Source organism: Leopardus geoffroyi, chromosome A1 (genome assembly GCF_018350155.1).
Source record: "Leopardus geoffroyi isolate Oge1 chromosome A1, O.geoffroyi_Oge1_pat1.0, whole genome shotgun sequence".
Classification (NCBI taxonomy): domain Eukaryota; kingdom Metazoa; phylum Chordata; class Mammalia; order Carnivora; family Felidae; genus Leopardus; species Leopardus geoffroyi.
The window spans coordinates 27,806,972-27,831,603 of record NC_059326.1 but is presented as its reverse complement, the minus strand read 5'-3'; the positions used below and the strand labels follow the sequence as shown (position 1 = coordinate 27,831,603).

At 39.8% G+C, this 24,632-nt stretch overlaps 1 protein-coding gene across 4 annotated transcripts in view; it reads right to left on the bottom strand.

Annotated features, from left to right (window-relative positions):
* Positions 1 to 24,632, bottom strand: part of EPSTI1 (epithelial stromal interaction 1) — a 99,103-nt gene that overhangs the window by 6,882 nt on the left and 67,589 nt on the right. For 3 of the 4 annotated variants that reach the window (XM_045477534.1, XM_045477550.1, XM_045477533.1), the window contains 2 exons: positions 6,311 to 6,384; positions 13 to 112 (listed from right to left, as the gene is read on the bottom strand). In XM_045477534.1, coding sequence (XP_045333490.1) covers positions 13 to 112; positions 6,311 to 6,384 — 174 coding nt within the window. Of the gene's footprint in view, positions 1 to 12; positions 113 to 227; positions 477 to 6,310; positions 6,385 to 24,632 lie in introns of those variants that run through there. The other variant, XM_045477541.1, reaches the window with a different exon arrangement.

The following is a 24,632-nucleotide window of genomic DNA, read 5'->3' as shown; positions in this document are numbered from 1 at the left end:
GAAAAAACTCACCCAGCTGTTACCACTATTCATATTCCAATGGCTTCCAAAGCGCTCGAAGCCACCTGGTTGACTTTTGCCTTGGAGTCGGTCCAGGAAAGCATTATTTACCCTTTAAAACAATGAAAAATGTGTGTAAGCAGAAAGCGTGCTACAGGGCTGAGAGATTTTTGAGAACCTAAGGTGCTGTATGAACTGACCGTGGGGATTGCTTTCCCCTACCCCCACTGCTTAGAAGAAATCTACAGAAACTTCTTCTCACATTAACCATATGACAATATGACAGGCTGTTAATAGCCATCGGCTGGAGCTGGTGCCAGATGTGGGCAGAGGGGGAACAGTTCTGAACTTCAGAGCTTCATTCCCTCATCTTCTACCAGTTCAACAAGAGCTTTGTTCCCGAGCAACTGTCTCCTTGCGGGCCATGCCAGGTGTGAGCTCCGGAGGCTGAAGGAAGACGGAAGCTTCAGCAAGACCTAAAACGTGAAGGGGAACCCGAAGTAGCTCTGTGGCATTGCTGCTGCAACACAGATGTCCCTCCCGTATGCCCTGTACCCCACTGTCAGTCTCGCTAAAGTAAATCCTGTAAGTGAAGAGTAGAAGGAAAATGGGAAGAGAGTATAAGAAAGGGGAAATATCAGAAGAGGGAAACTCGACCTTTCAAAAGAAAGAATGGGCAGAGCTTTCCCTCGTGTTTGGTGATGCTTGCAGCAACTGATTTCAAAAATTAAATTTAACACATAGGAGTTGACACCTTAAGGAAAGGCAAGAAAATGATTATCATAAAGGTCAGAATACAACCGATGGTTGTATTCTACTTCTAGAGCTGGCTACTTAGAGGCTCCCCCTATAATTAATCCATGGACTTTCCTGTGTGTTACACAGTACAACTTTTGAATTAAAAAATGTAAATTAGGGGCGCCTGGATGGCTCAGTCGGTTAAGCATCAGCTCTTGGTTTTGGCTAAGGTCATGATCTCATGATTCATGAGTTCGGACCCCACATTGGGTTTTGTGCTGGCCGCATGGAGCCTGCTTGAGATTCTCCCTCCCTCTCTCTTCCCTCCCCCACTCATACTGTGTCTATCTCAAAATAAACAAACAAACTTAAAAAAAAAAAAGTAAATTAAAGGCAACACCATGTTCTCAGTTGCCCATGTATTGTTGAGTCAGGGACGTGGAAGCTGAAGAAACAATGCTGTAATAGGTACCCTATGATGTCAACTGATTCTTAAGGAATAGCATCATTAAGACCATAAGCTTCTTGGCAGAAACAGGTCTGGCGCACCTGGGCGGCTCAGTCAGTTGAGCACCTGACTTCAGCTCAAGTCATGACCTCGCAGTTCTTAAGTTCAAGCCCCATATCCAGCTCACTGCTGTCAGCCTGTCAGTGCAGACCCAGCTTCAGATCCTCTGTCCCCTCTCTCTGCCCCTTCCCCACTTGTGCTCTCCCCAAAATAATAAAATATTTTAAAAGAAAAGAAACACAGTGCCTGATGCATAGCAGCAGATCAATATATGTTCATGGAAGGAAGGGTAGGCAGGCCCCATTCACAGCCTCCTTTTCAGTCATGAAGATTAACAGAAAGTAGTCATGGTAGGTGGCTATAAGTCAATGACTGGGGAATTTGGGAACCATGAGGATAATGACTGCTGGGTAGCAAAGCCAGAGGCTGGGTTTGTTTCGTGCCTAGCTAAAATGTTCAGTGCTAGCTAAAATACCAACTGCACGTTGACCCAGAATGCTCTCTCTGGCTTACTGGGTTGCTATTTTCTCAACAACTTCAAGACCTATCAGATGGTAGTCACATCTTAGCTGCTAGAAAGGTTTTTCTTTTTTCCTCTCTCACCATAAAGTATACCCAAGTGCCATATTCTAGTCAGCCTGGTTCACTGAAGAGTATGATATTTATGTCCCCTTTTCTAGACTTCTCAGCATGCAGATTGAACAGTATGTTACTGAGCTAGAGACCTGAATATTAAGAGAAATACAACGGTTAAAAGTAGATCTACCCCCTATGATCAGTAACTGTGCTACTGGGTATTCACCCAAAGAATACAAAAACACTAATTCAAAGGGAAACATGAACCCCTATGTTTATTGAAGTATTATCTACAATAGCCAAACTATGGAAGCAGCCCAAGTGTCCATTGATAGATGAATGGACATACATACACACACAAGGGAATATTATTCAGCCATCAAAAAGAATGAAATCTTGCCATTTGCAACAACACAGATGGAGGTAGAGTTATAGTGCCGAGAGAAATAAATCAGAGAAAGACAAATACCATGTGATTTGACTCATATGTGGAATTTAAGAAACAAAACAAGCAAAGGGAAAAAGAGAGACCGAGAGAGAGAGAGAGAGAGAGAGAGGAAAACCAAGGAACAAGCTCTTAACTATCACGAATAAACATGGTTACCACAGGGGAGGTGGGTGGGGTATGGATAAAATAGATGGTAGAGATTAAAGAGTACACTTATCATGATGAAAAAGAAAAGAGAGAGAGAGAAAACTGATCCTCATCCTCCTTAACCACACAACCAAGGGTATTCTGGATTGCCCATGTGCCTGGGACTGTTTTCATCTAGTATTTTTGTCAGCAAAGATGGGCTTTCCTTCCACATCCCCCATCCACCCCACATCCAAACCACTAGAAGTTTTGTTGACTCTACCCGCTAAACACATCCTGAATTCACCCATTTCTTTCCATGGCCATCATTCTAGTACAAATCATTATCCTCTCAGGCCTTGCTTTTGCTTCCACTCCCACCCTCTATAATTTGGTCTCCGCACAACCACCTGCCTAAATTATAAAAGAGATCATGCCTTCCCTTTGCTTAAAACCCTCCTGTGATTTCCCATTAGTCTTAGAATAAAATCACTGGCTTCCAAAACCTTGTACTTCCTGGCTCCTGCCAACCTCATTTCACCGTATTCTCTTCCTCACCATCTACAATCCAATCACTAAAGACTCAAACTCCAAAGTCACTCCCACTTTAGGGCCTTTGCATTTTCTCCCATACCAGATGACAGGGGACATCTAAGTGTATACTTTGGACCCCAATCTCTATGTGATGGTCTCTTGTCCTTTCATGTTACCTCTTCATGGAGGAACTATGACCTCCAATCTCTCCCTTAATCTCACCCCGGATGTGTTCCTCACGGTACATATCATTGTCTGAAATACCACTGCTATCAACTTGTTGACTTCTATTTCTCGTCTCCAGATTGTAATTTCCATGCAGTCAGGGATGATCTCTGCTATTTTACGCCTGTTCCCAGTGCCTAGAACAAAGCCTTCACACAGTGTGCCTTGGTATGTAAAAGGTGAATAAATGAATCATGCAGGTGCGTGGTCCCCACATCTGTCTGCTTCTGTGACTGCAGTTGCATCGTGAAACCCCCAAAGGTGGTGAGTACAGGCTGAAGAACAGCCCATCGTCCACTGCTCTCAGTCTGCTCACACACTGGGAGGACTGATGGCTTGTCATGTAAGCAAGTGGTATGATTCACTTCTGAGCACCAGTTACTAAGAGGACATCACTTACTAAAGAGATTGAATTCTCAATAGGAATCAAGAAAAACAAACAAAAGAAAAAGTACCTGTTTATATAGTTTTGTTTACTAGCGTTAGAAAGTGCATGCCCTTTACTGCAGTACTCTGGATTTTCTTCTAAGGGTTAATATCAATAAAAACTGGGGCACCTGGGTGGCTCAGTCGGTTAAGCGCCTGACTTCGGCTCAGGTCATGATCTCACGGTTCGTGAGTTCGAGCCCCGCGTCAGGCTCTGTGCTGCCAGCTCAGGGTCTGGAGCCTGCTTTGAATTCTGTCTCTCCCTCTCTCTCTGCTCCTCCCCTGCTCACACTCTCTCTCTCAAAAGTGAATAAAGATTTAAAATATATATATATATATATATATATATATATATATATATATGGATAAAAACTACTTAAGGATGGTTCAAGTTTCAATAAATTGATTCAATTCACTCCAGTTTGCAGCTCATGGCCCAGATCCTTTCAAGTCCTTGACCCTCATGCTCTGTCTTTTCTTTCTGAGGTTTCAACTTTCTTCTCTTACTCAAAAAGTTATGATGGGTCAGGTTCAGGTGCAGCCAAGCTCAGTCAGTATTGGATACACTGAAAAACTTGTGAGGAATACCATAAACTTTCCCTTATAAAACTCACCTCTAAACAGTAGAAAGCACATTGTCTTTTTGACTCCAATAAAATTATGTCCCTGGAGAAAATCTAACTTACGTCACACACACACACACACACACACACACACACACACACACACACACACAGTTGGTGTTGCTGCCCTCAGCAGAAATGGTCACAGCATTTTATTCGTTATAAGACTACCAAATGAGTATTTTCATATAATATGGGAAAGCTCACTATAAACTCTAAAGCCCAATACAAACACACACTGTCTTCAAAAACTGATTGAGAACATAAAATATGTGTGTAAAACCTTGATCAGTTATCTCAAAACTGGTTACTGAGTTTATTGCCCAGAGCGATATCCTATTAAATTTGTATCTATATTTAACTAGAATCCATAAAAAGAGAAAATAAAGTATAGAAAATAAATAGTCCCCCCCCTCAATATTTAGGTATGCAGCAGTATGGAAATACATTTAAAGAATGAGGGCCAAGTTTCCTGTAACAAGAAAGTAATCCTTTCCACCTCTGATCAAATAACTTGCATTTTTATTGGAGGCCCATTGAAGATGAAGTTCTTAGCAACAGGGCCTATTAATGTGACATATCACACTATCTTTAAGATGTTTAAAGCTTTACAATCCAATCAGTCCTCAGAAATAAAGAGAAATAAGGGGGGGGGGGGAGAAATAAAGAGAAATAACTGGCTACCACTAACAACCGGTGTTAAAGAAATACACTATTTAGCTTTTTTAAATTTTTTTAACGTTTATTTATTTATTATTGAGAGACAGAGAGAAACAGAGCATGAGCATGGGAGGGGCACAGAAAGGAGGAGACCCAGAATCCGAAGCAGGCTCCAGGCTCTGAGCTGTCAGCACAGAGCCCGACACAGGGCTCAAGCTCACAAACCGTGAGATCATGACCTGAGCCGAAGTCGGATGCTTAACCAACTGAGCCACCCAGGCGCCCCTATTTAGTTTTTTTAATAGAAAGAATTTTAAACAGAAAATGACAAAAACCAATAAGAGACTAAGCTAGTTTATAACCTATTTTATTAAAATAAAAACAAAAACAAAGGTAGCAGTAACCGTTACCCCTTACCTAACAAAGTAGCCTAACCAGTGTTTCAGAGTTTTGATGTTTTCTTTTAATTGGAAAAAAACATATAAATTCACATTTGACATTTTAAAACTATTTTGACTGGATTATGGAAGCACAATAATAATCCAGTCAAAAGAATATGAGTACCCATCCATAGTTCACAGCTCCAGCAGAATCGGGAGCTTCCGTGAACACTTTTTAAAGTCTCAATTACAAAATGAAAGCACCACAATTTAAAACCACACATTAGCAACAGTGGGAAGGTTAAACCTGTAAGTGAAAGCACTCGGTTTTAGAAAAAGAATTTGCTCCTTTAGATCACGAGAGCCTCTACATTAAATACTTCTGAGATCTTCAACCACACTGCAATAAACTGGGATAACCCAAGTGCCCCCAGGAGAATCCTAGAATAAGGATAGATATGGCAGGTATCTATCATATCAGTATACCAATGTGAGTCAGTATACCAGGCCAATACCAGTATGATATTTTACTGGGTGTTAGGAATAAGACAGAGAGTACTTGAAATTTGCTTAGTGGTTCTATTTTAAGCTATTTTCCCCAATATGTTAGTCAATATAAGATAGTTCTTGTCTGAGCTTTCGTATGAGTATCTCACCATCTGGATGAGTTCAATTATTCTAAAATGGTCTACAAACAGTAAAGGATCATCTCAAAGTATTAAAATGCTTTGTTCCCTGGGAGGCAAATTAAGTATAACCCAAATAAATAGCTTGAGAGCATGATTCTGTTTTCTAGTGTGAATTTATGCCACCTATCCAGAAAAACTGGATTTTGTGTGTGTGTGTGTGTGTGTGTGTGTGTGTGTGTGTGTGCGCGCGTGCACGCCCACGCGTGTAACAGTGGGCATCCTCATATACATATAATACCCAATAATATAAAGATTAAAAAGGTAATACAGGTTCTAAAACACATTCAATATAACTATAGTGATGTCTTAAAACAACTGCAGAAACTTTATAAGTAATTGTTTTAACCAAAGATGCTAATTTTATTAGCCATTTATACCTCTTGTGTTCAGCCTGGTGGGTTTTGGTTCTCTCTTCCTCCTGTTGCTGCCGGTTAAATTCCAGTAATTCACTCTAAGAACAATAAAAGTTTTAAAATATGGCTTTCAAGTAACATGGTTGTAAAAAAGATACCCAAATCAATTACATATTTAACCTTAGCTGGTATAATATTTCATTTTTGAAACTTTTACTTAAGTACCATTTCCATGTGAGTTTTCTTATATAACTAGGTAGCAAAAATGATTGTGCCTCAGTCAAACAATAGCTCTGTGAGTGTAAAATCGTAAGATTAAAAAGCCAGTGTGCATGCTCAAGATATTAGACTAATAGGTACAACATACACAGAGGAAAGTGCAATGTGAGTCAAACTCACCTGTGTCTTACAAAGAAAAAATCAAATTAGTTCTTGAAGAAATGCCACACAGTACTATTTCCGGGTATTTCTCTAGCATTTCTTTCCCCCAAAATTTATAGTAACTTGCAAATAAATGTTGGACTCAATTTTGTAGTACAATTCCATTGGTAAAACATCCTTCATCCTGGAAAATAACCAACTTACCGATTATTGACTTGTTACTTCTAATGCCAGCAGAACTCGGGACTCCCTGGAGGGGTACTTTGCTTCAGGTAGGAGATCATGTTACTACAACTAGATCTCTGCTCCTGACATTCCAATTATTCTCTTAGAAGAGGCAACTTCCAAACTTTGTTACTCTGCTTCTGATATTAAACCAAAGAACTAGGTGCCAGGATTTCTCCAGTACTCAACTGCCTTCCTTGAGGCAGACTGATTTTTAACCTCTTCTCAAAAACAGAAAAAGGCAAAGGGAAGAGAGTTATCAGGACTGTGTCATAAATTAATGCCTGAGTCAGAGAATTTTCTGGTAGAGAAAATACTGACATGTCTTTTTTTTTTTTTTATTTTATTTTTTTTAAATTTTTTTTTTTCAACGTTTATTTAGTTTTGGGACAGAGAGAGACAGAGTCTGAACGGGGGAGGGGTTAGAGAGAGGGAGACACAGAATCGGAAACAGGCTCCAGGCTCTGAGCCATCAGCCCAGAGCCTGACGCGGGGCTCGAACTCACGGACCGCGAGATCATGACCTGGCTGAAGTCGGACGCTTAACCGACTGCGCCACCCAGGCGCCCCATGACATGTCTTGATAAAAACATACCAACACATGTATTTTTAACCCTAAAACTTCCTTAATTAAAAGTATAAAGTAAATCCAAAGTCCAGACTGACATTTTGTATTTTTTTTAACTTTATTCAAAGGCCTTCTGACATTCTATAGTCCTCAAAATAAAGAGACTGGTTGTTGTTGTTGTTGTTGTTGTTTTTTAATTTTTTTTTTCAACGTTTATTTATTTTTGGGACAGAGAGAGACAGAGCATGAACGGGGGAGGGGCAGAGAGAGAGGGAGACACAGAATCAGAAACAGGCTCCAGGCTCTGAGCCATCAGCCCAGAGCCTGAAGCGGGGCTCGAACTCACGGACCGCGAGATCGTGACCTGGCTGAAGTCGGACGCTTAACCGACTGCGCCACCCAGGCGCCCCGAGACTGGTTTTATATACTGTGATATTCCACATATATTACTTGTCAATCCATAAAGCACACTATTTAATTCTAATTTCCTATCTAGCACCATCAACAAGGGAAAAAGTTTTCTAAATAACTGAATAATGTTCACTCAACTATTCCACAGGCATTTATGCAAGCCTTGTGCTAGAGACTCACTTTTCTACAATGGCATGAAGTCATTTATTTCATTTTATTTTTTGTCACTATAATACATGTACCTAGTTTTAAAAGTCTACCAAGCAACGTGCTAGTTATTAATACTACCAAGGCTTATACAAAAATAAAAGGGGGCACATGGGTGGCTCAGTCAGATAAGCGACCCACTAATTTTGACTCAGGTCATGATCTCACAGTTCTTGAGTTCAAGCCCCGCATTGGGTGCTGCACTGGCAGCCCGGAGCCTGCTTAGGATTCTCTCTCTCCCCTGCTGTCTCTGCCACTCCCCCACACACCCTGTCTCTGTCTCTCTTAAAATAAATAAATAAACTTAAAAAAAAAAAAAAAGAAGAAGCTCCTGTCCTCCCCATCAACCACAGAATCACTTTCTTTCTTTCTCTTTTCTTTTTTTTTTTAACATTTATTTATTTTTGAGAGACAGAGTGAGGCAGAGTGCGAGTGCAGGAGGGGCAGAGGGGGCTGGCGCACAGAATCCGAAGCAGGCTCCAGGCTCTGAGCTGTCAGCACAGAGCCCGATGTGGGGCTCAAACCCACAGACCACGAGACTATGATCTGAGCCGGAGTCAGATGCTAAACCAACTGAGCCACCCCGGCGCCCCTCCCACAGAATCACTTTCAATTCCTGTGTGTAGTTTCACCTCTCAATTGCCTCCTTCTTAATAGCATGCAAAGTCTTCTATGTCTTAACTTTTAAAAAACATATTATCTTTTGACTTCCTGCTACGGGAGAAGATTTATGTCTCTATTACTACCCCCATCCCAGTCCCAACTTCCCCTCCCAAGTACATCACCTTCCTCAGCCCTCATCTTTACCACATTTTCCAACATTCACTGTGGCAAGGGAGGGGCTCCTGGGGTCCTACAGGTCCTCATTTAGACTTCCAATTCATCATCATCTTTTCAACCCCAGCTCTGGACGCACCAGGTGCCTCCAATTCCAGAATGGCACTGGGACTGCTTCAACTGGCACCTCACTACATCTTGCAAATGAGTTTTGGCTTTTTCTGTTCTACTTTTCAGCTCCCAAAATTCTGCCGATTTCTTTTCTTTGCTGCAATTGCTGGCCTGTTTTTTTTTTTTTTTTTTTTTTTTTTTTTTTTTTTTTTTTTTTTTTTTTTGCTCTTCCTGGCTTATGGCTTTAATTTTTTTTTTCCTTTATCATCTTTTCGATGGGTTTGGGGATAGGGGGACTGGAGATAAGCAAATGAAAAGTTTTTCAAGGAACAATGCTTAACCAGGACTTAACATTTTCAAACAAAAATGTTACCAGAATTCTGTTATTTGTTCCTTACGGTAATTCCCAAAGGTAGGCAGAAAAATAAGGTATTATCTGATGAGTGAATGAATTGAGTACAGATTATGCTCGTTTTACAGATGAGGGAACAAGATCAGAAACTCCGTTTAACTTATCAAGAGCTAAATGGCTCATTAGTAGCAAAATAAAGACTAAAGTTTAGGCTTTTTTTGTATCTAGTGTCTCTTGCAAGATGCATCCAAAACAGGCAGTTAAGATTAAGGATAACTCGTCAGTAGTTCATCACACTCAAGTATAAACGCCACATCCGGAAATATAGCACCCACTGACACTCAAAAGTTCTAACAGAGCATATCCAGCCTAAATCAAAATCCCTCTTGCCAAAGGGTGCCAACTCTTCTCACATGCATTTCTCCAGCAAGCAACTTCTGATATCCAGCCCATCCTAAGTTTAATAACATGAATTCTGAACAAATTAAATTCTCATCAGCTCGAAACATGAGACAAAAACTATACAAGGCATATATTCTGAGTATATGTGAATACTATTATGCATTGCTTTAAAATATTTTTTCAGCCTTGGCAAAATGATTCTGAAATTCATCTGGAAAAAAGCTAATAGGCAATCATACCAAGAAAAACAGAAAAGAAAGGAGAGAGATCAGCTTCGCCAAATATGAAAACATATCATGAAACTGCGGCAATTAAAACAATCTGACTGAGGCCAGAAACCCGTGGAAATGTAGTTTACCATAAAGTTGTATGCTAAATGCATGCAGGAGAGCCAATTCAACGAATGACGAGGAACTAGCCAACTGTTGTGAGAAAAATTAAAACTAGATTTTTAAAATATCAAAATAAATTTTATAGAGGTCTAACACTTGAACTTAGAAGATGGAGCCACAGGAGTCTTTAAAGGAGGCAGAGGTAAATTTATTTATAAATGTGGAACAAGGAAGTTTCTGAAATCATCAAGGAAAATTATTGATAAATGTGGTTGCATAAACACTTCAAAGCTGCCACTGGGAAAAATTCCATAAACAAAATTAGGAAACAAACAAAAAATTTTTATAACCCATATAGGCTAATTCAATTATTCTTTCATTCACTCAACAACACCTGAATGTTTATCATGGGCCAGGTGTGGATCTATGTGATGGGATACAATAATGAACAAGACAGATGAGATCCATGATTAAGAGTCTCTACTCTAGAAAAAGAGAAACCCACAAACAAGTGGGAAATATATCCAGTTGTAATCCTATGCAGAGGATTAAACACACTGAGGTGAGACTCAGTTACAATTTTAGATCAAGGCTCAAGAAAGGTCTGAGGAGGTTGATAAGACTTCATCTAAACTAATGAGAAAAAACAAAAAACAACCAAACAGAAAAAGAACCAAAGGACGGGAAGAGAAAATTCACAAAGTACAGATTGCTTATAAATTCAAAATGGTCATCATCTTCACACACAATCCAAGAAATATCGGAACAAGGAGAGAAAACTTTTCTATCATACTGGCAAAAACTAGAAAAGATTGACAGGGAATCAAGTACACTCAAGCACTTTGGTGGTACATCTAAATTAGTGAAAACCAATCTAGTTTTTGAAGGACAATTTAGCAACAACAATCAACATGGAAAACATGCACATCCTTTGCAGAACTGTTCAAAGATATACGTACAGGGATAGTCATAGTTGTATTACTGAAACAGTAAAAGTTCAAGAGAAAGTCTCTACCCATTAATAAGGAACTGGACCAGAAAGTTAAACCATCTACATAATGGAATACTATGCAGGAGATACAAAGAATAAGATAGATGGGAGAGAAGGAGAGGTACCTATGGAGGGATCTCTAAGATACATTAAGTAATAAAAGGTTCAGAGAACAAACTGATGGCTGCCAGAGTGGAGGGGTTTGGGGTTGGGCAAAATGGGTGAAGGCTCCCGGTTATGGAATGAACAAGTCATGGGAATAAAAAGTACAACATAAAAATACATTTTTTTATATTTTTTAAAAAAATTTTTAATGTTTATTTATTATTGACAGACAGAGAGAGACAGAGCGTGAGCAGGGGAGGGGCAGAGAGAGAGAGGGAGACACAGAATCCGAAACAGGCTCCGGGCTCCGAGTTGTCAGCACAGAGCCCGACGCGGGGCTTGAACTCACACGCCGCGAGATCATGACCTGAGCCGAAGTCGGACGCTTAACCAACTGAGACACCCAGGCGCCCCCAGCCAATGATATTTTAATAGTGATGTACTGGGACAGAGGGTGGCCACACTTGTAATGTATAACATATAACGTTATAAACTTATCAATTTACTAAGTTGTGCACCTAAAACTAATGTAACATTGTGTGTCAAATACTCAAAAAAAAAATTTTTATGGGACAAATAAATAAAATAAATAGAAAAAAAGGTAGGTTCAGAGCACTTTTCTTGGGACTGTTCCGCGTCAGTAGAAAAGATACACATATATCCATTTCAACTTTTATCTATAGATGTGTATCATACTTAAAACAATTTTATAAAAAAAACATACACCAAAATGTTAACTGTGATTATCGCTGGGGAGAGAAGCGTGGAGTGCACGGGCAGGGCAGGAAGCTTTAACATCGTATATAATTTTTGCTTTCTGACTTTTAACCCATGTGCATATATTACTTTGTCATACCAACCACAGAGGTTTATCTGTGTGGGAGACCATTTCCGGTTCTGTAGGTTTTCCTCTATTTAAAAATCCTAATGAGGGCCACCTGAGCAGTTCAGTCAGTTGAGTCCAACTTTGGCTCAGGTCATGATCTCGTGGTTTGTGGGTTCGAGCCCCACATCGGGCTGTGCACTCCTTGGCATTCTCTCTCTTCTCTCTCTCTCTCTCTGCCCTTCCCACAGCTCTCTCCCTAAAAATAAATAAACGAACTTTAAAAAGAATCCTCATCAATTCATACAGTTTTTAATACATGAAGGTGCAAAAAAGGAAAAACACTACATTACGAAGCCAAGAACTGCCAGGCAGGAAGAAAAGAGGACGGGAAGAGGGTGACATGCATCATCCTATGACAGAGCAAGGCCAGGGAGAGGAGAAAACCCAGAGCAGGCGGGAAACCAGGGCAGAGCTGATGAGGCATCACCATGCAAGAACATTGCTCCAGATGGCAGTGGGGAGGCTCTGGCGTCACCGCACTCAGGGTTATTATTCTATATGTAGCAAAGCGTATTTACTAGGAAGAGGCTGGTTCTCCTTTGGTACCACGAAGGATAATTTCGACTAATTCATTTGTTCTGCTGAATTGATAGCCACTGCAGATGCATCTGCATGCCTTATAAACACATCCTTGGTTCATTTACTGGCTTCTCATACAGAAGTGCAATATCTAGTTGGACAGATACAAATAAGTGGTTCTTGTTCCAAGGGCTGAGCTTTGGACGTTAAGGAAATCAAAATGCTTTAAGCAGGAGGAATGTGACACACGGCATCTGAGACGCTGTCACATCCTGTCCCGCTCCACACCGATTTGCTAAGCAGCGAGCATTTTCCAGACACCCGGATTCATGCTGAAGGTACAGATGCAAACAGACACAGCTCCACCCTGAAGGAAGCCAAAGTGCAGTGAGGGAGACAGACCCAGAAGCAACGATGAGACAGAGCCCAAAGAAATGTATTGCTGAACACCAGTTCAAGCAATAGGGCGTGGGGCTACAAAGGAAGGGATGCCGAGAAACAAGGAGTAAATGGTGCTGGGTGTGGCTCAACAATGCAAGCATGCCTGAAGACTCCCAGAGGGAAGAGACCACGTCTCCCCACACTCCCCACGTCTCCCTACGTTAACAGAGCTCCATGTTAAGAGGGCACTAAAGAAATAGGATAAATAAAATACCATTTTGGAGATGCTAACAGCAGAATCTGCTGTGAACATTGGCCAAAGTGGTGGGAGGAAATTCAGACAACACAGCCATCCATGCCTCTCCCTTTGCTCACACTTCCGGGGTGTGTGTTGGGGGGGAGGTTGCTCTCGCCAAAGGATGGGCTACGGGGCTGGGGAGCTCTAAGGATCAGTGCCGGGGCCCAAGTTAACAGCAAGAAGTAGAGGGCTCACCACTTCCTGCCAGAGGTTGTAGAAATCACTTCTCTGTGGTCCATTGAACCAAAGGGTCAACCACACAACAGCTAGGTGTGTGCAAGTTGGATGCTGGAGAAACCTGATGAGGCCAGAAGGACAGGGATACTCCAGAGGAAGGCTCTTGTGCAGTAACTGAAGACGAAGATAGGGTCATTTTGAAATCATGTCTGAATCCCAGTGAGGCGCGTTCCGACATGGTTCAGCTTGACCGCTTTATGTAAACATTAAAGTGCCATCGCCTGGCCAGGACAAACTTTTCCCAGGAGAGGATGTTCTCTCAACTCAAGAGGAAGAGGACAGTGGAAGCAGGAGAGGTGATGTCATGAATGTTAAAGAACCCCTTCCTTTGAATGTTTTTCAATAGAAGAGAGAGAGCTCCAGGGGGAGGGGGCAGTTCAGAGAACTCCTGCTTTTGGGGCCCCCCACGGGAATACCTTTGCCCAGAAGGGCAAAGATGGCCTTCACTGGGGAACAAAGTGGAAACTACTTCAAGAAATTAAGAGGAGATAACCAAATCAGAGGAAGTAAATAATAATGGGTAAAGTAGGGGAGTCAAAAAATAGCAATAATGTGCATTCCCCTTTTACTAATTATTGTTAGTTCTAGCATTTTAATCTAAAGACATATGGACTTCCAGCTACTAATAATCATTGAATCACACAGCTCTCTCTCAGCCCAGAAATATTGCCTGTCAACATTCTTCTTTTAAAAAAATATTTCTCATAAAAGTTACTTATTCATTGTAGAAAGCGTAGAAAGTACAGAAGCGATAAAGCCAGACATAATAATCACTCATAAAATCTCTCTACTGATAACATGTCAGTGTATTTCCTTCATCTCTTGATTTATATACACAGATTATAACTTCCTATCAGCACCCCAGGTCGCATTATCACGTGCTTATCACGTGCCAGGCATTAAGATAAACTTTCTACAAGCTTTCTCTCCGCTGACCCTAGAAACAGTATCACGGGGCAAATAACTCTCGTACATAATAAAGCTTAGGGGGATGAAATAATCTGCACAAAGTACAAGAAGAAGAGGCAGTCTTCAAAATTCACCCAGAGTCTATTTTTAATAAAACTTATTTGTTTCATTTTTATATGGGTGATCACGTTCCCATGTCATTTAAACACAGCAGTCGCAGGAGGGGAAGGGAAAAAAAAAAAAAAAGAGGTTAGAGTGGAAGAGAGCCAAAGCATAAGAGACTCTTAACTGAGAACTGAGGGTTGATGGGGGGTGAGAGGGAGGGGAGGGTAGGTGATGGGCATTGAAGAGGGCACCTTGTGGGATGAGCACTGGGTGTTGTATGGAAACCAATTTGACAATAAACTTCATATATTGAAAAAAAAATTTTTTTTAATTTAAAAAAATTAAAAAAAAAAAAAAACCACAGCAGTTGCGCCGTGGTATTCCGAACGTCAAAGTCCTCAAATCCTCTCTTACCTCTTGAGCAAATGGTTTCAAACTTTCCAGTAATATCATTTTGAAAATAAACAACACTGTATGTACACCTTGTGTTCATCTCTGACCTCTGATTATTTCCACACAACAAACTTACACCTTTTATACCCAATACTTTCACATTTAGGAAACTATAATTTGATATTGTCAAAGAGCCCTTCAGTTTACCTCTTATGCACAGCAGTACAAGGGAGTTTCAGATATTTTTAAACAGCTAATACCTTAAGCTCTCCTTGCCCCAGCACACACACAAATTATTATCCATATTCCGTAAAGCTTCTTGTTTAGTCTTGTGATTATTCTCATGGTTGAAATGTGGAAACAGTCTTTTCAAACCACCTCATTCCCCTGAAAATTTTATTGGAGTTGCCCTAACCTCACAAATTAACTTGAACAGAACTATAGTTATGACAATATTGAATTTTACCACTCAGACCATCACCCATCTCTATATTATTCAAACTGACATGATCATAGGAAAGTTCTGGGGTTTTTTCTTGGCTTATTCACTTTTTTTTTTTTTTGGAAGGGAGGGAATGGAGTAATTTCTTCACATAGTTGCTTTTTGATAAGGACTTTTTATTCTATTATATTTTCTAATTAATGTTTGCTGCTATTTGAGAAAGTTGTTGATTCCTCTATTTTATAACCAATTCTTTGATTTCATTTGTTCTAATCATTTTTCAGTAGACTCTCTTAGGCTGTACAGGCAAATTGCTCTCACCCAAAAATAATAACTTCTTTCCAATAATGAGAAAAGATCCGTTTTGTATTTTTGCCTTATCAAGTTAGCTAAAAACAATTCCCAAACTTTGTTCCACACTATGTTAAGAGTTTTCAGCTTTAAAAAAAAATTTTTTTTTCCATCAAATAACTTTAACCCATGAAGCAATAGGTTAGAATTTCCAGAACAATACTGGTTGGTAGTAGGTGTTGCAGATATCCTGATACTGTTTAGTGCTCTAATATTTCACCATTGAATTCATGTTGGTTATTGGTTTGGAAAACTATATGTATGTTAACACAATCTTTTAAATATCTAGTTCATGATAATTGTTTTTTTGTTGTTAATTAGTAGTAAAGATTAAAATTTATCAATGCTTTTTTTTGTTGTTGCTAAAATCCAATGGGTTTTCTTTCATAACCTACCCTACCGGAGGGAAAAGATATAAAAACTTATAACATATAGCTAGTCATCTTTATGTTCTTAGAATAAACCTTACTTTGCCTTGGTAAATGATCTAAGAGAAAAAAATATCATTAACTAAAGTTTTCTTTCAAATGTTAATTTCTACAAGTTTCCATGTTTGTGCTCCCTTTATCAGGCTGTGACATATAGAGATTCGAGTTCAATATTAATTCTACATTAATCTCTTTCCTTGCTCAAAAACCATTTGTAAAGCATAGGAAAAAAAAAAACTGTTCCTTGAAAATTCCAATGAACTTGCCTGTAAAATTTTCCAAGTTTAGCTTGTTGAGGGAGAGTAATTCTCATAAAACTTTACAAATCACATGCATTTGCAATTGTCTTTACGTATTTTAACTCTGAGTCATTTTAGAGTTTTATATTTTCCTATAAAATCTTTCACTTAATCCACATATTCAAATTATTAGCATAGCATTATCTCTGGTAATATAAGCTTAATCTTTTCCAAATGTACGGTCCTGGCTCCTCATTTCTAATGTTGCGTATTTGCATTTTTACTCATCTCTTCTTGATTGGACTTGCCATAGATTTGTTCATTTTGCGACCTTATCAAAAAACAAACTGTTGGATTTTTATAACAGCTGTTTCTTGAAGTTGTTATTAATTTATGTTTCTTATCTTAATTACTTCCTTCAGTGTCGTTTATTGTTCTTGTTCTAAATTCTTAGATTGGGTGCTTAATTCATTTCTTTTTTAGTACTGATTGGATTTAAAAGTTACGATTTTTCCTTTCTGAGTACAACATCTCAAAATACAACTTTGCAAGCACGCCCCATAAAATGCCCTCATAATTTTTTGATATATTCTACAATAATTTTCTCTGCCACCCAATTATTTCAGTGTTTTCTTACTTTTCAGCTTGTTTTTACTTTCCAAATGGCTACATAGAAGTCAATAAGCATGCAAAATCGGTACGTGCAACTGGCCTATCAGAAGTTTAAGTTCCTGAATGGTAGGAAGGAGGCAGGATAACTTACACAGGGAAACAAGTGTGTAGAATAAACTGGACTGAGTTAGCTGTGCTTCTGAAAGAGCTCCAGGAGGGAATACTGAGGTGGTCATTAAGAGGATGAGTTGGAGAAGTGCAGTGAGAGCAGCTGGGAACTGGGCCCTTTCTCCTCCCACACTTGCACTACACAGGAGACAGCACGGACATGGCCCACTGGCTAACCAGTGAATAGAGGAGCGGTGTCCGGGCTCAGAGAAATGGGACGATGTCCCTGACGCCTACTGACTATAGGAGGAAAAGAGGCTACTCCTCCCAGAAGCCGAGCTCCCACATACCCCACTTGACAGCACGCCCAAAGAAAGAAGATAACCAAGAATCGTACATTTAAGAAAGAAAACCACAGGAGATAAAACTCAAAATGGAAAGGAAAAGAGTACAGCTAAAATAGTAAATCGAAAACTTTAATGTTGGTGTAATTACCCTCAATGAAGAGACTAGGAAGAATATGGCACTGTTAAAACATAACATGGTCATGAACAAATCAGCAATCTTGGTAAAGAAACAAATTCAATACATGTGCCAAATAAGCAGAATGGAAACTTATGAAATAAATTAGTGAGCTGGATGATCTCATCAAAGATTTCTCCCAGAACACAATGAAAAAGGCCAAACGGACAGAAAGTATCAGGAAAACAATTAAGAGATATAAAGAACAGATTTCCAAAATCCATTTGATACACATCCCAATAATAAAGAACAGAGACAATATAGTAGAATAAACATAAGAGAAATTTCCCTAAAGTGAGATATATATTTTGAAATTAAATGGGTCAAAGGTCATACAAGATTAAAAATAAAAACACTGAGGTGGAGGGGCCAAGATAGCAGAACAGCATGGAAGGTTTTTTTTTTTGCGTCTCTCATCCCTGAAATGCAGCCAGATCAACACTAAACCATCCTGCACACCTAGAAAACTGATTTGAGGATAAACACAACAATCCGCACAACCTGAACCCCAGAACTCTGCAGGTACCAGCAGCATGGAGAGGTGAACCAGGGGAGACAGCTGCAGAGGGCAGGGACCTGTTTTTGCTTGCAGAGAGAGGACAGAGAGAGGGGAGAGCATGGAAAGCACCCCCCTCGCCACCCCCCACCCTCACCCAAAAGCAGCTAGAGAGAAAAGAAAGAATACACAAGGGACTGGGGAAAAAAAAAAAAAAGGGAGAAAGGAGAAAGGAGAGAGTTTAAATCCCATTAAGACTCTATAAACAGGGAGTGCAGAGTCTGAAACTCCGCAGCTCGATACTGGTGGTGCTCTGGTGGGAAGGGCAAATCTCCAGGAGCAGAGAGCCAGGTCCGAGGGGTCCTCAGGCCACACAGGAAGAAGCAGTTGCCCTGCTGGGAGGGTATCTGGTAGAGGCTATTCAGCATCCCCACAGGCAAAGGTCCCAGTGAACCCCAGAGAACAGCCACATTACCTGGTGCTGGAACAAGGACATTAAGGGGGAAACCTGGCACCAGATGTGTGTTGAGATTTTTCATAACCCCCAAAACACTGCTGCTACATGATCGTGGAACTTTTTCTTGAGTGGACTAGCACCCAGCCGCAGTCTCTGGACATCAGCAGCACGGTCTCCCAAATGTTCCTGGGGGTTGGCTGGTACTCGGCTATTGCTTAGTGAGACCCTCCCATAGAGGGACTGAGCAGGTCAAAGCCACAGTCCCTCAGAGGTGAGGGGTTGGGAAACTCAGCCGCAGCTGAGATAAAACTTGGGAGGGAAGTGTCGCCTGGCAGCCTAACAGATTGGTCACAGACAGTGTAGAAGCGGGGAGTGGATGGAAGCCAGAGACAAAAGAGCATGATTGCTGGTTGGGGAGAGCAAAGAGTTGTAATACTAGAGACTGGGTAGCTGGGTGATGCCATTTTTTCCCCTCCCACACATGCACATACACATCTTACAGGTGCCACAACAATCCACCCCAGTAAGCTGAGCAGCACCATCTAGTGGAGAATGGAGCCATTACACTAAGCCCTGCCCAACTTGGCCAACCTTGCTCTTCAGGAACAACACAAGTCTCTCCACCCTGCTTAGTTTATGGACTACAAAGTGCTTCATAGTTCGACTTCTAGGGGAAATTGATGTAATTTCAATTGTACTTGAGTTTGTTTGCTGGTCCGTCTATTCAATTTTCTTTTCTTTTCTTTTCTTATACTTGAATACAGAAAGAGAAAAAATTTATTTTTTATTTCCATTTCTACTAAAAATATTTTTCTTTAATTTTTTTCCACTAAATGTTTTCCTTTTTTGTAAATATTTCAAATTCTATTTTTATACTGCCACAATTTCATTTTATTCTATTACACTGTATTTATTTTTTCAAATTTTCAAACATTTTCCTTTTTTTTCTTACCTTTCCCTTTATTCTCTAATCTATCAAGCTCCTTTCAACAACCAGACCATAACACACCTAAGATCAAGCATCCTTTATTTGATTTATTTTGTGTTGTTTTTAATTTTTTAATTTTAAATTTTTTTACCTTATTAATTCCTTTTCTTCCTTCAAAATGACAAAATGAAGGAATTCACCCCAAAAAAAGAATAGGAAGAAGCAATGACAGCCAAGGACTTAATCAACACAGATACAAGCAAGATGTCTGAACCAGAATTTAGAATCACACTAATAAGAATACTAGCTGGGGTTGAAAACAGATTAGAATCCCTCTCTGTGGAGATAAAAGAAGTAAAAGCTAATCAGGATGAAATAAAAAATGCTATAACTGAGCTGCAATCTCCATGGATGCTGCAGTGGCAAGGATGGATAAGGCAAAGCAGTGAATCAGTGATATAGAGGACAAACTCATGGAGAACAATAAAGCAGAAAAAAAAAGGGAGACTAAGGCAAAACAGCATGATTTCAGAATTAGAGAAATCAGTGACGTTAAAAAGGAACAACATCAGAATCATAGGAGCCCCAGAAAATGAAGAGAGAGAAAAAGGGGTAGAAGGGTTGAGGGAAAATCATAGAGGAAAACTTTCCTAACCTGGGTAAAGACACAGACATCAAAATCCAGGAAGCACAGGGGACTCCCATTAGATCCAACAAAAACCAAACATCAACAAGGCATATCACTGGCAAATTCACAAAATACTCAGTCAAGGAAAGAATCATGAAAGCAGCAAGAGAAAAACAGTCCTTAACCTACAAGGGAAGACAGATCAGGTTCAGAGCAGGCCTATCCACAGAAACCTGGCAGGCCAGAAAGGAGTGGCAGGATATACTCAATGTGCTGAATCAGAAACATATGCAGCCAAGAATTCTTTACCCAGCAAGGCTGTCATTCAAAATAGAGGGGGAGATTAAAAGTTTCCCAGACAAACAAAAATTAAAGTAGTTCGTAGCCACTAAACCAGCCCTGCAAGAGATTTTAAGGGGGACTCTCTGAAGGGAGAAAAGACTAGGGGGTGGGGGGACGGTGGGAAGCAACAAAGACTAGAAAGGACCAGAGACCACCACCAGAAACTCCCAACTCTACAGGCAACATAATGGCAATAAATTCATATCTTTTCAGTACTCACTCTAAATGTCAATGGACTAAATGTTCCAATCAAAAGACACAGGGTAACAGAATGGATAAGGAAACAAGATCCATTTATGTGCTGTTTACAAGAGACCCACTATAGACCTAAAGACACTTTCAGATTGAAAGTAAGGGGATGGAGAACCATCTATCATGCTAATGGTCACCAAAAGAAAGCCAGGCTAGCCATACTTATATCAGACAATCTAGACTTTAAAATAAAGACTGTGAAAAGAGATGAAGAAGGGCATTATATCATAATTAAGGGGTCTACCCTCCAAGAAGACCTAACAATTGTAAACATTTATGCTCCAAATGTGAAAGCACCCAAATATATAATTAATCACAAACATAAAGAACTCATTGATAATAATACCATCATAGTAGGGGACTTCAACATCCCACTTACAACAATGCACAGATCATCTAAACAGAAAATCAACAAGGAAACAATGGCTTTGAATGACACACTGGGCCAGATGGACTTAACAGATATATTCAGAACTCTTCTTCCTAAAGCAGTGGAATACACATTCTTCTCCAGTGCCCTTGGAACATTCTCCAGAATAGATCACATACTGGGACACAAAGCAGCCCTCAACAAGTATAAAAAGATTGAGATCATACCATGCATATTTTCAGACCACAATGCTATGAAACTTAAAATCAACCACAAGAAAAAGTGTGGAAAGGTAACAAATACTTGGCAACTAAAGACCAACCTACTAAGAAATGAATGGTCTAACCAAGAAGTTAAAGAAGAAATGAAAAAGTACATAGACCCAATTAAAATGATAACACCACAGCCCAAAACCTCTGGGACACAGCAAAGGCAGTTATAAGAGGGAAGTTTACAGCAATCCAGGCCTTCCTACAGAAGGAAGAAAGGTCATAGATACACAACTAACCTTACACCTTAAAAAGCTGGAAAAAGAATAGCAAATAAAACCCCAAACCAGCAGAAGACAGGAAATAATAAAGATTAGAGCAGAAATCAATGCTACCAAAACCAAAAAAAAAAAAAAATGATAGAACATATCAATGAAACCAGGAGCTGGTTCTTTCAAAGAATTAACAAAATTGATAAACCCCTAGCCAGTATGATCAGAAAGAAAAAGGAAAGGACCCTAATAAATAAAAAGCAAGATTTAAAGAGGAGAGATCACAGCCAACACAGCAGAAATACAAACAATAACAAGAGAATATTATGAGCAATTATACACCAATAAAATGGACAATCTGGGGCGCCTGGGTGGCGCAGTCAGTTAAGCGTCCGACTTCAGCCAGGTCACGATCTCGTGGTCTGTGAGTTTGAGCCCCGCGTCGGGCTCTGGGCTGATGGCCCAGAGCCTGGAGCCTGTTTCCGATTCTGTGTCTCCCTCTCTCTCTGCCCCTCCCCCGTTCATGCTCTGTCTCTCTCTGTCCCAAAAATAAATAAACGTTGAAAAAAAAAAATGGACAATCTGGAAGAAATGGACAAATTCCTAGAAACATATACACTACCAAAACTGAAACAGGAAGAAATAGAAAATTTGAACAGACCCATAACCAGTAAGGAAATCAAATTAGTAATCAAAAATCTGCCAAAAAACAAGAGTCCAGGGCCAGATGGCTTTCCAGGGGAATTCTACCAAACATTTAAAGAAGAGTTAACACCTATTCCCTTGAAGCTGTTCCAAAAAATAGAAATGAAAGGAAAACTTCAAAACTCTTTCTATGAAGCCAGCATTACCTTGATTTCAAAACCAGACAAAGACCTCACTAAAAAGGAGAACTATAGACTAATTTTCCTGATGAACATGGATGCAAAAACCCTCAACAAGATACTAGCCAACTGCATTCAACAATACATTAAAAAAAATATTCACCACGACCAAGTGGAATTTATACCTGGGATGCAGGGCTGGTTCAATATCTGCAAAACAATTACTGTGATTCATCACATCAATAAAAGAAAGGACAGTGCTCGCTTTGGCAGCACATATACTAAAATAAAAGAAAGGACAAGAACCACATGATCATCTCAATAGATGCAGAGAAAGCATTTGACAAAATACAGCATCCTTTCTTGACACAAATCCTCAAGAAAGTAGGGATAGAAGGATCATACCTCAAGATTATAAAAGCCAAATATGGAAGACCCACTGCTAATACCATCCTCAATGGGGAAAAACTAAGAGCTTAAGGTCTCAGTTCCATAAGGTCAGGAACAAGACAGGGATGCCCACTCTCACCACTGTTATTCAACATAGTATTGGAAGCCTTAGCCTCAGCAATCAGACAACACAAAGAAATAAAAGGCATCCAAATCGGCCAGGAGGAGGTCAAACTTTCACTCTTCGCAGATGACATGATACTCAATATGAAAAACCCAAAAGATGTCACCAAAAAACTGCTAGAACTGATCTATTAATTCAGCAAAGTTTTAGGATATAAAATCAATGCACAAATCTGTTGCATTCCTATACACCATTAATGCAGCAACAGAAAGAGAAACCAAGGAATTGATCCCATTTACAATTGCACCAAAACCCACAAAATATCTAGGAATAAATCTAACCAAAGAGGTGAAAAATCTACACACTAAAAACTATAGAAAGCTTATGAAAGAAATTGAAGAAGACACACACACACACACACAAAAGGAAAAATATTCCATGCTCCTCGATAGGAAGAACAAATATTGTTAAAATGTCAATACTACCCAAAGCAATCTACATATTCAATGCAATCCCTATCAAAATAACACCAGCATTCTTCACAGAGCTAGTACAAACAATCCTAAAATTTGTGTGGAACCAGAAAAGACCCTGAATAGCCAAAGAAATCTTGAAAAAGAAAACCAAAGCTGGAGGTGTCACAATCCCGGACTTCAAACTGTATTACAAAGCTGTAATCATCAAGACAGTATTGTACTGGCACAAAAACAGACACTCAGATCAATGGAACAGAATAGAGAACCCAGAAATGGACCCACAAACGTATGGCCAACTCATCTTTGACAAATCAGGAAAGAATATCCAATGGAATAAAGACAGTCTCTTCAGCAAGTGGTGCTGGGAAAACTGGACAGCGACATAGAAGAATGAACCTGGGCCACTTTCTTACACCATACACAAAAATAAACTCAAAATGGATGAAAGACCTAAATGTAAGATAGGAATCCATCAAAATCCTCGAGGAGAAACCAGGCAAAAACCTCTTTGACCCTGGCTGCAGCAACTTCTTATTCAATATGTCTCCAGAGGCAAGGGGAACCAAAACAAAAATGAACTACTGGGACCTCATCAAAATAAAAAGCTTCCACAAAGCCAAGGAAGCAATCAGCAAAACTAAAAGGCAACTTACAGAATGGGAGAAGATATTTGCAAAGGACATATCAGATAAAGGGTTAGTATCCAAAATCTATAGAGAAGTTATTAAACTCAACACCCAAAAAACAAACAATCCAGGGAAGAAATGGGCAAAAGACATGAATAGACACTTCTCCAAAGAAGACATCCAGATGGCCAACCGACACATGAAAAAATGCTCAACATCACTCATCATCAGGGAAATACAAATCAAAACCACAATGAGATACCACCTCACACCTGTCAGAATGGCTAACATTAACAAGTCAGGCAACAACAGATGTTGGGGAGGATGTGGAAAAAGAGGATCTCTTTTGCACTGCTGGTGGCAATGCAAGCTGGTGCAGCCACTCTGGAAAACAGTATGGAGTTTCCTCAAAAAATTAACCTATGACCTATGACCTATGACCTATATTAACCCTATGACCCAGCAATTGCACTACAAGGTATTTATTGCACTGCTGGTGGCAATGCAAGCTGGTGCAGCCACTCTGGAAAACAGTATGGAGTTTCCTCAAAAAATTAACCTATGACCTATAACCTATGACCTATATTAACCCTATGACCCAGCAATCGCACTACAAGGTATTTATCCAAGGGATACAGGTATGCTGTTTCGAAGGGGCAC